Source organism: Primulina eburnea, chromosome 18 (assembly GCF_022965805.1).
Source record: "Primulina eburnea isolate SZY01 chromosome 18, ASM2296580v1, whole genome shotgun sequence".
Lineage (NCBI taxonomy): Eukaryota > Viridiplantae > Streptophyta > Magnoliopsida > Lamiales > Gesneriaceae > Primulina > Primulina eburnea.
Genome location: NC_133118.1, coordinates 32,226,319 through 32,238,852, shown reverse-complemented (window position 1 = coordinate 32,238,852; position 12,534 = coordinate 32,226,319). Strand labels below are relative to the sequence as shown.

Genomic DNA, 12,534 nt, shown 5'->3' with positions numbered 1-12,534 from the left:
GATCCTCAACCGGAGAGTTGAGTGACCTTAGGTGTTGTCCAAGGTACACAAAGTCAAAATTTGGTCAATTTGTCCATATTTCTACTTTGTCATTTTCGTGAACTGATATGTCTTTCGTTTGCATATGGTCATTTCCACTTTCCCCCTCTGCCTAAGCTACTTTACAAGTGATCATGCATTTCCATTGGTTCTCCTACTTATATAGTATATGATCTCTTGTAACTAGACTTATATATTTTTCGTGAGGCGATGACGAATATGAAATAATAATTACACAAAGTGGGTTCGTCGCTCCACAAGTCAGAGCGAATACTCTTTTCTGTGCAAATTTTTTATTTTTTTTAATCGATAAACATAAAAAAAATAAGAAAAAGGAAAATTTTTAAAAATAATAAAAAGAAGAGACAAATGTCAATTAATTAGATAGAGAGGAGCATAGAGTCGTTGACCATCTCGTGCCAGGATTCTCCCAAATTCAGGAGAAGTATAGTATTCCAAAATGGCAGTGACAAATTGGTCTTTTCATCATGCATAGTAAGCAGACAATACAAAGGCACATATACGTACGAGAGGCCCCTTTCCCATTGCCTCGCTTGCCTTTGTTTTCTGGAGCCTATCAGTCTACCTTTCCGTAAAGGACAATATGGTCCTTTCACCTTTCGCATTTTCATCCTCTCATTATATGTACTATTATTAAAATAATTATATTTAACATATTATTTTATAACAATACAAAATCGAGGGGGCCATCGAATTCACGGCCTCCATTTGGCTCCGTCTCTCTTATATGAGGTATTAATTTAAAAAAAATATTCAAAATCCAATTCAATCCTAATTAATTTATGACAAAAACTTGTGTGAGACGGTCTCACGGGTCGTAATTGTGAGACGAATATCTTATTTAGGTCATCCACGAAAAAGTATTACTTTTTATGCTAATAGTGTTATTTTATTGTGAATATTTAGGATCCGTGAGACGATAACATGAGACTTACTCTTAATTTATATATAGATAGACACAAAAAAAAAAAAATTTCCAAATCCATCCTTAGATTTTACCTATAGAAGTACATAGACCTTCTCGATATAAACACCATAGACACCAACGCAATAATCAATTCTTTCTCCTACATATAATAATTACAAACAATTCGACTTTCCAACGAAGAGAAACTATGCCTTCTAAAGGACTTGCGGATGTATTTAGCGCACACTCCCTCAATCTTCAACACAAAATCCTGGATTTTAGCTCGCTCAACGAGCTACCCGACTCCCATGCATGGACACCCCAAGGCCTCGACCACTACCCTACCTACGGAGGTGGCACGTGTGATCCTGAAGCAGTCCCGGTCATCGACCTACACGACGAAAATGCCACCGAGCTCATCGGCCATGCATGCAAGAGATGGGGTGTGTTCCAAGTTATAAACCACAATATCTCAAGGAATTTGATCGATGAGGTTGAAATGGCGGGGAAAAGGCTTTTCTCTTTGCCGATGTATCAGAAGCTTAAGGCCGCGCGGCTCCCGAACGGCGTATCGGGATACGGGGTGGTGCGTATTTCTTGTTTCTTTCCTAAGTGTATGTGGTCTGAAGGGTTCACCATTGCTGGCTCAACGATCGAACATGCGCGCCAACTTTGGCCAAGCGACTATCACAAGTTTTGGTATGTGCTGTATTATTATTCTATAATTTGAGATATGTAATCCTCCATGCAGGTACAAGCAGTGGCCGAGTGTAAATTTAGAATCTTTTAATATTTTAAATTTATCTACTCGGGTTAATATCATGTTATTTCAAAATTATACAAAATTTACATATAATTTTTTTTAAAAAAAAATTAGCCACCCGGGCTTATATGTATGTGGCTCCGCCACTGCCTACAAGGGTAATTTGAGTCATATTTCTTCTCTCAAATTTCCAGTGATACAATAGAAGAATGCAAAAAAGAGATGAAAAACCTAGCGCATCGCCTCATGTGGCTTATGCTCGGGTCGTTGGGCATAACCCAAGACGATGTCAAATGGGCCGACCCAAAAGGAGAGGTGGAAGGTGGAAACGACATCTTACAACTGAACTCATACCCAGCATGCCCGGATCCAGACCGTGCCATGGGCTTGGCGGCCCACACGGACTCCACCATCCTCAGCATTATACACCAAAGCAACACAAGCGGTTTACAAATGATCCGGGAGGGTGGCTCGAGTTGGATCACGATCCCACCCCACCCGGGAGCCTTCGTGGTCCACGTAGGTGACCTCATGCAAATTCTGTCAAATGGGTTGTACCCGAGTGTGCTGCATCGGGCTGTCGTGAACCGGACCCAGCACCGGTTATCGGTGGCCTACTTTTTTGGGCCCCCATCAAGTGTCAAAGTTGGCCCATTTAAGAATCTAGTTGACAAGTTCCACCCCCAACTTTACAGGCCCATCACATGGAGCGAGTATCTTGGCATCAAGTCTAGGCTTTTCGACAAGGCCCTTACATCTTTACGGCTTTTCGACCCATCAACGGTCATGAACTGATTCCTGTAAAAAAATTGGCCTATATTTTTGATTTTTTTACTGAATATTATTTGAATCTTTTTCTACTTGAAATTTTTATTGTATTGTAATAAAAAATATAGTAAAAATTAATGTGTCATATTTTTAATTAAAATATTCATGACTATTTATTTAAGCTTAAAAATATTTAAAATGGTTAATATATACTAAATAATAATTTATCAAATACTTAAAATAATTATTTTAGTGAACATAAATACTCCTTTCATATTTCAAAAAATTTATTATTTACTATTTATAAATAATTAAATATCAATTTATCTTTATATGTACGGGAATTTTCGAGCTCGTAGATCACGGGTCGCATGCTAGCTTTTTATGCTACGTTTGGTAGGATGGATTATGGGAGGATAAAGGAACTCACCACATATTAGCCGTTGTTTGACTCGTTTTTTAGGTTACATTTGATATCTTCAGGCCCGTGATTAAAACACTGTTCGAGAGTGAAAACAAGAGAAATGTGTCCCAACGTTTTGGTGGTATAGTGAATCCTGAAGTGAACAGTAATTGATATTTATGCGTCCCGTTCCCAATTTACCCTTTCATCTCTCCAACTCAAAAAGCCAAGTTCTTCTCATCTCTCTTCAATGTCTGTCTCTCTTACTCCCTCTCAGGTTTCGAAACTCTTTGGGTGACATACTTTTCTGTCTTCTGTTGCACTTCTGGAAGCATCTGTGCGTGTAGGTAACTGTTGTACGGGTTTTTTCTGTCGATGACTTAGTTTTCCCGCTTCTTCTTGGTTAACTTTTAATGCTTGATGCTGAAATTTCGTCTCATGTCCTTATTTAAGTAAGTAAGTGTAACCTTGAGCTACGCAACGGAAGTGAGGTTGGGTTACCAGTCAATTTTCCCCAAAATTTTTGAAACACCGTTTCTGAGATTTGTTTAGTAAAGTGAAAGAAAGTAATTTTGTTGGTTCTCTTTAACAATCTGTACCTATTTGGTTGTAGGTAAGACTACTTTTGTAAAGTAAAATAATATTTTGCAATTCACATGGCTTGCCAACAAATGTGTGGAACTGTACAGAAGCGACATTTTGAATACAATTTCCCATTGTGTATTTTTGTTAACTTTCATGTGCTTTAATCGCGTATATAAATCACATTTGTCATTTTACAATGTTCTTGTCATTTTTTTTGTTAACGAGACATAAATTTCCAGTTTTATATTCACTTTAATCACAACATGGAGCACCGTAGAAAACTTGTAATCCTTGTGCTGGACTACAATATGTTCTGTCGATCTTTGTTGATGATATGTCTCCTAATACGAGAGCATGCACGAATGGTGTCAATTACCCGTCGTGTCCGTCGAAGACAAGCTGCTTCGTACAGCATGATCGGCAGAGTGAATGCTCGATTGAGCAATTTGCATAGAATTATTGAAGTCGGAGATATCCAATGTGTGACTAACTTAAGAATGAATCGAAGCGCGTTTGCAAGACTATGTTATTTGCTAAAAAACGTCGGAGGGTTAACTGAATCAAGGTACGTACGAGTCGAAGAGAAAGTGGCAATGTTCTTGTCTATATTGGCGCATCATAAAAAGAATCGTGTTGCTGGGCATGATTACATACGTAGTGGACAGACAGTTAGTGTTCATTTTCATGTTGTTCTTAAAGCGTTGCTAAAGTTACATCCACTACTCCTTGTGAAGCCAGCTCCTGTCGATGAAGATTGTAGAAATGAAACATGGAGTTATTTTAAGGTAATACTTCATTGGGATATTTATTGTCCAAAGTTTTGTTTCCTTATTATTTGTTTCCCTGACATAAAGTTTATTTGCACTTTGCTTACAGGGTTGCCTCGGCGCATTGGATGGAACCCATATCAGTGTAATGTCCCTTGTCGAGATAAAGCAAGATACAGAAATCGAAAAGGTACTGTTGCGGTGAATGTGTTGGCTGTATGTGACCGCAATATGAATTTCATCTACGCTCTGACGGGCTGGGAGGGTTCCGCGGCAGATGCTCGCGTTTTACGAGATGCGCTAAGCAGGGATGATTCGTTGAGAGTTCCACGAGGTTTTGTCGCTATTTCTGAAGATTCAATTTCCTTGTTCGTTTTGTATCGATAGTGCGAACTAATAAGTAGGTTACAAAGATTTGTCAAACTATTAATTAATTTTGTTTTACCATCACGCAGGTTGTTATTATCTATGTGATAATGGATATGCAAATGTTGAGGGTTTCTTGACTCCTTATCGCCGTGTTAGGTATCATCGTGATGCTTGGGGCAATCGTGCTTGCGGCCAACAAGATTACAAAGAGTTGTTCAATTGGAGACACTCCCAAGCTCGGAACGTAATTGAAAGAGCATTTGGTTTGTTAAAAAAAAGATGGGTCATCCTTCGAAGTCCTTCGTTTTACCCAATAAAAGTTCAGAATCATATAATTTTAGCTTGCATTCTATTACACAATTTCATACGAAGTCAAATGGATGAAGATCCAATGGACAACGTAGCAGAGTATGGTGGGAGCCCGTTTAATGACACACAATCTGCTTACATTACCAGTTTGGAGTCTTCGATAGGGTGGGATGCTTGGAGAGACGAGTTTGCAATGGCGATGTGGAACATGAACAATTAACTAGCTTGTATTTCATTTCAATAAACCGCTACTGCACTTTGATTTTCTTTGTATTGTTTTCTGTTGTGATGAATGTTCAAAGTTTCTGACATTATTCACTTTTCTGCATCCAATGTTGGCTTCTGATAAAATGGTTCCATACAGCTTTGACACTAACATTTGCTTCCTATATCCGTCTGTCTTTTCTTGGACACGCAATTTGACAATGATGACATTTACTTGTTTTTTGCTACAGCGGCAGCGAAACAAGACACTTGACTGTCTATGGATAGTGGAGCATCCTCTGCGAGCGTTGTCGGTCGGAGCAAACAACAAGACAAGACACGACCTAGTTGGAATGTTCGAGAAGAAGAAGTTCTAATCCAAGCTCTGAAAGATGTCATAACGAAGGGATGAAAAAGTGGAAATGGATTTAAGGCTGGATATTTGAATCTGTTGGAGAATGCAATGCATGAATCTATCCCCGGGAATAGTTTACGTGGGAATCCACATATCAACTCGAAGATCCACGTGTGGAAGAAAACATATAGTGCTTTAATTACCTTACTAAGCAAAAGTGGTGTGGGGTGGAATGATTGTAATAACACAATCGATGTGACAGACGAGACGTCGGAGGCAATTGTGAAGGTATTGTTTTGACTGTTTATGTAATATTCATTACGCTATTGAATTCTCTTGTTTACTTCTTGGTTTTATCGTAGACCGAACCAACGCTACGTTCAATGAGACACAAGCAGTGGACACATTACCATGACTGGTGTGAGATATTTGGAAATGATCGTGCTACAGGTGAGCGCACAACCAATTTCGAGAGTGCACTTCATGAGGTCCTCAGCATAGATAATGAAGTACCTACTGCTCCGTGGCTTCCCGAAACACTTGCATTTAACACAGTTGACGATGCTGAAGACTCTAAATCTGAGACGAATACGCCGTCATCAAAACCCAAGGATCTGCTAACTTCGAAGAGTAAGAAAAGGAAGAAAGATAGTGACGTCGAGCAGAGCATAGTTGAAGCCATCAAAAACCTTGCTGACATAACGAGAACCACTATGACAGATTTGATCAACAAGGTTGGTTCAGAGGACAAGCTTTCAGATGCACAGGATGAGGTGTTGCGTGCGTTGGACGGGATGACTCATCTTTCAGAGGACGAGCAAGTGCTTGCTGCTAAGTTGTTGTTTAACAACCACAACGACTTAGCTTTGTTTCAAAGATTAGGTGATCGCGGCAAGGTTTGTTTGGTGAATAGGCTTTTGTCCGGAAATTAATGTGTGGAGAAGATGTGTTCTTTGCGAAGTTTACTCACTGTTAATCGTCCATGTACCACCCGTAAGCTTTCAGTATTTATTAAGGCCGTTCTACCAGTAGGTGTTTTGGGTATGTCTTTTGTTCAATTTAATATGTGTCATGCGTTAGTACATTTTGCTGCTGTAAGAAGTTGTATATGTGGTTCGACGTTGTCAGACAAAATGATGCAGTTGTGGTGAATTTTGTTAATCGAATTGGAATGTAATGAATTTGTTATATACGTTTGTATTATCCGCAGCAGTAACGCTAACGTGTACATGACATACAATGCTGCAAAAAACAATTGTTTGCTGAAGTTTGTGCTATTAAGACTTTTGACAAAAAAAGAACTACAAATGCAGAGATATATGTAAGGCAATTTTACGCTACAAACATTACATTCTGATTCATTTCCAACGTCAATTTACAGATGTTGTTACGAAGTCAGCTCTTCCTCACAATTGGAGATAGTACTACCAATTTGCCTAATCTACTAACATGGCGTCAAAAAGGATAGCACTACATTACGGATTCAAAAGGGTGGGAAAGAACCAAATTCTTCTACTGTTAAACCTGCTACACACTTCAGTCATTGGTCAGGTCAATTACGAGCAACGCCGATTAGCCAGGGCCGGCCATTTTTTTCTTCCAATTTTCACCTTTGTTGACACGATGACCTTCGACTTTGGCGGTGTCATCTTCTTCTTTGAAAACCGACTGTCGCTCCGTTGTTGGGTGACGTAGCTTCAGTTTCTTCCTCTTGCCAAGGAAATCAGAGACAGGTTCAAGCACGTCAACACCTTGCCATTTCACTTCAGTCTTCTCAACTTTCTGAGTAGTTTTGGTCTCGTCGTCGGAACAAAGATCAATAATCGGTACAACGTAGGGGCTTGTGACAGTAATTTCAGAACCAAAGTTAAAAGTAACAGACATGTTTTCGGAAGTGCACAGGCATACAAACAAGTGTGGATAGTATGTATATCTGATGATCAGTAAGAAGAGGTATATAAGGAAACACATTTAATGTAACATATCTCACCCAACTACTTCTACTAATTAACAATCTTTCAACCTGCTCAATCAATTCCACAGACACGTAGCTCACCTAGAAAAAAGATATGCAAATCAAAATCGGCTGCAGGGTCTCAGGGTGGTAGATATTTGCCATAAATAACTTGGTAAAAGATTTACATTTAATAGTAATATTTAAAAATCAACCATAAATGTATCCTCGGTCAAAGTGTACATTGTGCTATACCTTTTGCCACACACATGATTTAATATATACACTTTCAACACTAACCTGCATTGAACTCGTGAAATAATTTAAAATGATGTATTATCGAATTTTGATAACAAGTAATTAGAAGGTTGTAGTATAATTTTCAATCAAACAGTAGGGCAAGAACAGATTCATGGACATACCAATACGAAGGAAGGAATACAACACAAACTGAAGTACACAGTGATATGGACATACCAATACGATGATCAGTGATATGTTTGTAGAACCATGAACAAAGTACACACTCAAATCAAGTGAATGTCAGCACACAACATCAAAATGAACGCCCCCTTAAACATTATGTTTACACAAAATATGTAATTCAGACATTGAAGAAAATAAGAAAATATGTACCAAAAATACTTACGTGCACACAGTAACAGACAAGGAAAATTCAGAATCACATGTCATCTTTTACTCCTCCGTAAGTTCCATTTGCTCCAACATCAGAGCTATCTCTTGGGAGTTCTTCTCCATTCTCTTCGCAAGATTGCGATTTTCACGAGTTAACTCTGTTATAGCTTTGAGTAAATCACCTACTTTGTTACAAGTCTTACTCTCATTGTCACCACTATGATTGGGGTTACAAGGGGAGAAATTAGGCTGCGAGCATGAATTTCGAACAGGCTTTGTTCTCAAATAACTAGCAAATGCTTCCTCGGCCTCTTTCCTACTCTCGTACCCTTTGAAACAAGCACCAGGAAATCTATAAACTTCAGCGTTTTCTTCAGACCACTTGTCATACACACCAGATTTTCTTCCAACAAAAACAACGTAGGTTTTAGGCTGCATTCAAAGATGTTTCGGCACAAAGCCGAGAACAGTTAATATATCAGTCAACAAAAAATACACACACAAAACCACAGACTGTTAATCATAACAATTAATGGAATCCAACCAAGGCGGTCGACTGGTTACAAGGTCAGAGTAACGAACCAAAAATAATAGAGAAACAAGACGGAAAACATAAAAGAAAATAAATAAAAACTGTCAACAGCGAATCCAAAGATGTAAAACATATGTACTAAAGAATCTCCAACAAAAGAGAATTAGAAGACATCACCATCTCGTCGATTAAATATGGTTTACAAGTAGCAGTTATTCTTGACGGACGTGAGTTCGAATACAGACCAAGACGTTCAGAACTTTGGAATCGCCGACGCAGTAAAATAAAGAATACGATTCACAGCAACGAGTCCGTTCGACAACAAAAGATAACCCCAAATCGTATGGGACCTGTAATTGATGGAAGGTAAATTAAATGGAGGTATGCACAAAAAATTTGTAAAACTTACTATGCAAGATATTCACCAATTATGTGGTCCTCACTACACCCAATTTTCTGAGGCAACGATGACCAAATCAGAAATCGGTATGAGATTCCCACAGCAACGGAGGAGGTTAGGGTTGGGACCTGGGTTGACGAAGAAATTCTGGTGCCTCACAATTTTTACGATTTCCATTTATATTAAATTCAGTGAATATATATTGAAAAGTTAATTATTTAATTATATGTAAAAAAAATTACAAAATTATTTTAATTAGAACTGAGGGTATTTAGGTCATTACATTGAATTGTGAAGACATAATCCTCCATTCAAAATTCACACCAAACACCATGTTATTTATCCGACCATATTATTAATCCATATCTTTCATTCTTTAATCTCTTTGATTACTATTCATTCACTTATATCATCAATCACTCGTATCAAACGTAGTCTTGGATACAGTCCCAAGCAGCCCAAATAATAGACAGGCCCATTAATCGGCCCACCCAAATTCATGGTGCTCTCTCCCTCGTTCGTCTATCCACTGATATTTTTCTTCCTGATCTCACCCCAGAGAGAGAGAGAGAAACTGTATAGCACGATGGTGGCGTCATCGAGCTCATGGTCACGAGCTTTGGTTCAGATCTCTCCGTACACCTTCTCCGCCGTCGGAATAGCCATCTCAATCGGTGTTTCAGTCCTCGGCGCCGCCTGGTATGTTCTTATTTCCTTACGAGATCTTGCTTGTATAAACTTGCCTAATTTGAGTTTTATTCTTCAGTTTTACCCCTACTTACGTATTTGAATTGTTGAAATATCCAGGGGAATATATATAACCGGGAGCAGCTTAATAGGCGCTGCCATCAAAGCCCCTCGCATTACTTCCAAAAACCTGATCAGGTATTTCCTACATGATTGTTGTGCTAATTTCGTTATAGTGTATAACGGATGAGTTTAATTTCTTGTCTCCAGTGCTCTTGTTTACTTATTCGATGTTAGTTCGATGCATCTTATCCGAATTGAATTGCTGCAGTTTTGCTGAATGTACTTGCCATCCATTTGTGTATATATTATCTGTATTGTTAAAATCAGAAGTCATGCCTTGCAGTATTGCTCGGTTCGACCAGGTTTTATTCTAAATTCATTGTTAGAAATTTTGGACTAACGAAAGGTAAATAGCAGAAAGCCAGAAACTACTAACTGCTGGCAATAACACTATTACAAGATTCAAAGAGCTCCGTGATTGGCTGGAAACTATATTCGACAGCCTTTCAATTTTTTAGGATTCCCAGAATAATACTTTATTTGCTATTTGGCAAAAGATACCCTTGTTCAAAAGTGGATGCACGACCAATATGTTTGAGCCACGACTTTTTACTTTTCCAATTTACGTAAAATTTCATGTCTATTCATATTGACTCTTTTCAAATTGGATGGGAAGTGAATCATTATATTCAAGTCTTATACTTGAGTCTTCAGAAGTATTGAGTTAAGAGAAGTGATGGAACTTGAATGCTCATCACTGTTATGAGCGTCATCATCTCTCTTTCTCCTTCTCTTTGTTTGGGGATGATGTTCATTGTCCTTCTCTTTGAGTGTAAAACATCCACAATATTATTAAAACAATCTCAGAGTTTTGACTGCTTAGCCATGCAAGTTTTATTGACAAAATTGGAATTTACTATTAAATTATCTGGAGATTTGTAGCTGTATGCTTAAACTCTCTAGGATAAGGGATCAAGTATATTTTATGCATTTTTTCAGGATTTTTTAAATATAATTTCTGGATCCATGAATTCTCGGTATATATAATATATGCTGATGATGTCCAGAGCCATTGGGAGAGTTGAATTCCAATGTATGTTTAGTCTTTTTTGGTGGTGTCAAACTTATGTGTTGACGGAATCAAGGGTTTTGAAGAGATGTATTTGAATTGTTTTACCAATAATATAATATAAGGAACAGCGGGAGATTCATCTGCATGTTAGATGATTGACTACCAAAATTTGATATCAAAAGTAAGGTTTTTGTCACATCTGTGATTGCTAAGGAAATTTTGTCAAGAAGCCCCCAAGTCCTTGGTAATTTTATGTTAGAATTTTTACCCAGAATTTGTTGCTGTTAAGAAACTAATATGGAGCAAACCAACAGTCCCATCATTAAAAGCTTGCATTTTTGCTGGTAAAGTTTTTTATTCGTTTTTTACTGTAGCAGCATAGTTGAGTTGCAGCAATGTGTATCTATTCCTCGTCATGATTCACATGAAGGCTTTAGCTTGAAATATGTTACTTTTTTAACTTATCGATGATTACTGTGGAGTCTTCTAAACATGAACCATTCATTCAGTGTTATTTTCTGTGAGGCTGTCGCCATATATGGAGTTATTGTGGCTATAATTCTTCAAACAAAGCTGGAGAGTGTACCTTCTTCCAGTATTTACGAACCAGAGTCCCTCAGAGCTGGTTATGCCATATTTGCATCTGGAATAATCGTCGGTTTTGCAAACCTTGTTTGTGGGTGAGACTCACTCTCCTCTTATGAGTTATGCTTTATGTCAGGGGCAGTTAATAGACTTGACACTTTGTTTAAAAGAGTATCCACCAATTTATTTAAATTCATATGTTCTTTTTTGGCTTTTGCAAAGGCTATGTGTCGGAATCATAGGAAGCAGCTGTGCGTTATCTGATGCCCAAAACTCGTCGCTTTTTGTTAAAATCCTTGTTATCGAGATATTTGGCAGTGCACTTGGATTGTTCGGTGTCATTGTAGGCATCATCATGTCAGCTCAAGCAACATGGCCATCCAAGGCATGATCTCTTTTTTCTCACTATAGTGTTCACTAGTGTTGTGTGCTAGTCATGTTTTACAATTTTTTTCATTATCAGCCTTTGTATTTATTATCTTTTTGCTCCCGTGCAATGTTAAGCGATGAAATTTTGGGGGTAAAACGAGACGAGAAAACAAAAAATCTTTGGTTATAATGCTCTGCTTGTAATTTACTTCTGTTGAATAAGTTTTACCCACGATTTCCCAGCTTGTTTGATCTGTGTGTGTGTGTGTATATATATACATATATCGAAATTTAAGATTATTTTTCTAATTCTGGTTATAATTTTGTGAATGTTCGGTTTTTGATTTGGATCTGAAATTGGAACATTTATGGTTCTGGTTTTTGTGAGATTATTTTGGTTTAGATTCACATTTTTATAAAGGAATCATGCTTGTGTCTTAAGACATACATTTCCACAAAAATCTGGGTTAAGGAGTAAGACTCCTTATTTTTGTGTAATTTGGCAGCGACCCATAACACGCAACAACCAACCACAAGACTGGTCAGACCTAACTCATTTCGACAGCTCTATTTATAATACTCAACTTACAACCATAGATATATGACATTTCTACCAATTAATTGTATCAATGAATTCATGTTAGGAACATATAATCATAATATTTGGATTTTTTAAATGAAAAACATACGTTTTGAAAATGAGTTCTACGACAAAGAACTGAATCCTAATTTACGTTTAAAATTAG

At 37.8% G+C, this 12,534-nt stretch overlaps 6 protein-coding genes across 8 annotated transcripts; 5 read left to right on the top strand and 1 right to left on the bottom strand.

The window, feature by feature from the left end:
* The first annotated feature begins 1,175 nt into the window (after positions 1-1,175).
* LOC140819279 (gibberellin 3-beta-dioxygenase 1-like) lies at positions 1,176-2,525 on the top strand. Its single transcript, XM_073179287.1, has 2 exons — positions 1,176-1,666; positions 1,925-2,525. The coding sequence occupies exons 1-2, from the start codon at positions 1,176-1,178 to the stop codon at positions 2,523-2,525; spliced, it is 1,092 nt and encodes a 363-aa protein (XP_073035388.1).
* Positions 2,526-3,549: 1,024 nt separating this feature from the next.
* On the top strand, positions 3,550-5,211 carry LOC140819921 (uncharacterized). The gene is made up of 3 exons (XM_073180197.1): positions 3,550-4,271; positions 4,363-4,587; positions 4,709-5,211. Exons 2-3 carry the CDS (start codon positions 4,485-4,487, stop codon positions 5,149-5,151), a joined length of 546 nt encoding a protein of 181 aa, XP_073036298.1. The 5' UTR covers positions 3,550-4,271; positions 4,363-4,484; the 3' UTR covers positions 5,152-5,211.
* On the top strand, positions 3,849-4,458 carry LOC140819278 (uncharacterized). The gene is made up of 2 exons (XM_073179286.1): positions 3,849-4,271; positions 4,363-4,458. Exons 1-2 carry the CDS (start codon positions 3,849-3,851, stop codon positions 4,456-4,458), a joined length of 519 nt encoding a protein of 172 aa, XP_073035387.1.
* Positions 5,212-5,392: 181 nt separating the features above from the next.
* On the top strand, positions 5,393-6,545 carry LOC140820223 (uncharacterized). The gene is made up of 2 exons (XM_073180560.1): positions 5,393-5,778; positions 5,853-6,545. The coding sequence occupies exons 1-2, from the start codon at positions 5,599-5,601 to the stop codon at positions 6,420-6,422; spliced, it is 750 nt and encodes a 249-aa protein (XP_073036661.1). The 5' UTR covers positions 5,393-5,598; the 3' UTR covers positions 6,423-6,545.
* Positions 6,546-6,981: 436 nt separating this feature from the next.
* On the bottom strand, positions 6,982-9,158 carry LOC140820008 (uncharacterized). 3 transcript variants are annotated; one of them, XM_073180305.1, is made up of 4 exons: positions 8,790-9,158; positions 8,094-8,512; positions 7,700-7,744; positions 6,982-7,423 (listed from the first exon to the last, which is right to left on the bottom strand). In XM_073180305.1, exons 2-4 carry the CDS (start codon positions 8,135-8,137, stop codon positions 7,063-7,065), a joined length of 450 nt encoding a protein of 149 aa, XP_073036406.1. In that variant the 5' UTR covers positions 8,138-8,512; positions 8,790-9,158; the 3' UTR covers positions 6,982-7,062. The 3 variants fall into 3 exon arrangements, with proteins under 3 accessions (XP_073036406.1, XP_073036407.1, XP_073036405.1); XM_073180306.1 differs by having other exon boundaries at positions 8,094-8,962; positions 9,056-9,157; XM_073180304.1 differs by having other exon boundaries at positions 8,094-9,158.
* A 368-nt stretch (positions 9,159-9,526) lies between these two features.
* On the top strand, positions 9,527-12,033 carry LOC140819786 (V-type proton ATPase subunit c''2-like). Its single transcript, XM_073179995.1, has 4 exons — positions 9,527-9,711; positions 9,820-9,897; positions 11,344-11,514; positions 11,642-12,033. Exons 1-4 carry the CDS (start codon positions 9,599-9,601, stop codon positions 11,808-11,810), a joined length of 531 nt encoding a protein of 176 aa, XP_073036096.1. The 5' UTR covers positions 9,527-9,598; the 3' UTR covers positions 11,811-12,033.
* The last annotated feature ends 501 nt before the right edge of the window (positions 12,034-12,534 follow it).

Coding starts and splice junctions, on each gene's coding strand:
- LOC140819279 (XM_073179287.1), top strand. CDS start 1,176: ATGCCTTCTAAAGGACTTGCGGATGTATTTAGCGCACACTCCCTCAAT. Junction 1,667..1,924: donor AGCGACTATCACAAGTTTTG/GTATGTGCTGTA, acceptor TCAAATTTCCAG/TGATACAATAGAAGAATGCA.
- LOC140820223 (XM_073180560.1), top strand. CDS start 5,599: ATGCATGAATCTATCCCCGGGAATAGTTTACGTGGGAATCCACATATC. Junction 5,779..5,852: donor CGTCGGAGGCAATTGTGAAG/GTATTGTTTTGA, acceptor GTTTTATCGTAG/ACCGAACCAACGCTACGTTC.
- LOC140819921 (XM_073180197.1), top strand. CDS start 4,485: ATGAATTTCATCTACGCTCTGACGGGCTGGGAGGGTTCCGCGGCAGAT. Junction 4,588..4,708: donor TTCGTTGAGAGTTCCACGAG/GTTTTGTCGCTA, acceptor ACCATCACGCAG/GTTGTTATTATCTATGTGAT.
- LOC140820008 (XM_073180304.1), bottom strand. CDS start 8,137: ATGACATGTGATTCTGAATTTTCCTTGTCTGTTACTGTGTGCAC. Junction 7,745..8,093: donor TTGTCTGTTACTGTGTGCAC/GTAAGTATTTTT, acceptor AGTTCAATGCAG/GTTAGTGTTGAAAGTGTATA. Junction 7,424..7,699: donor AATCATGTGTGTGGCAAAAG/GTATAGCACAAT, acceptor ACTGATCATCAG/ATATACATACTATCCACACT.
- LOC140819278 (XM_073179286.1), top strand. CDS start 3,849: ATGGTGTCAATTACCCGTCGTGTCCGTCGAAGACAAGCTGCTTCGTAC. Junction 4,272..4,362: donor AAACATGGAGTTATTTTAAG/GTAATACTTCAT, acceptor CTTTGCTTACAG/GGTTGCCTCGGCGCATTGGA.
- LOC140819786 (XM_073179995.1), top strand. CDS start 9,599: ATGGTGGCGTCATCGAGCTCATGGTCACGAGCTTTGGTTCAGATCTCT. Junction 9,712..9,819: donor TCAGTCCTCGGCGCCGCCTG/GTATGTTCTTAT, acceptor TGAAATATCCAG/GGGAATATATATAACCGGGA. Junction 11,515..11,641: donor TTTGCAAACCTTGTTTGTGG/GTGAGACTCACT, acceptor GCTTTTGCAAAG/GCTATGTGTCGGAATCATAG.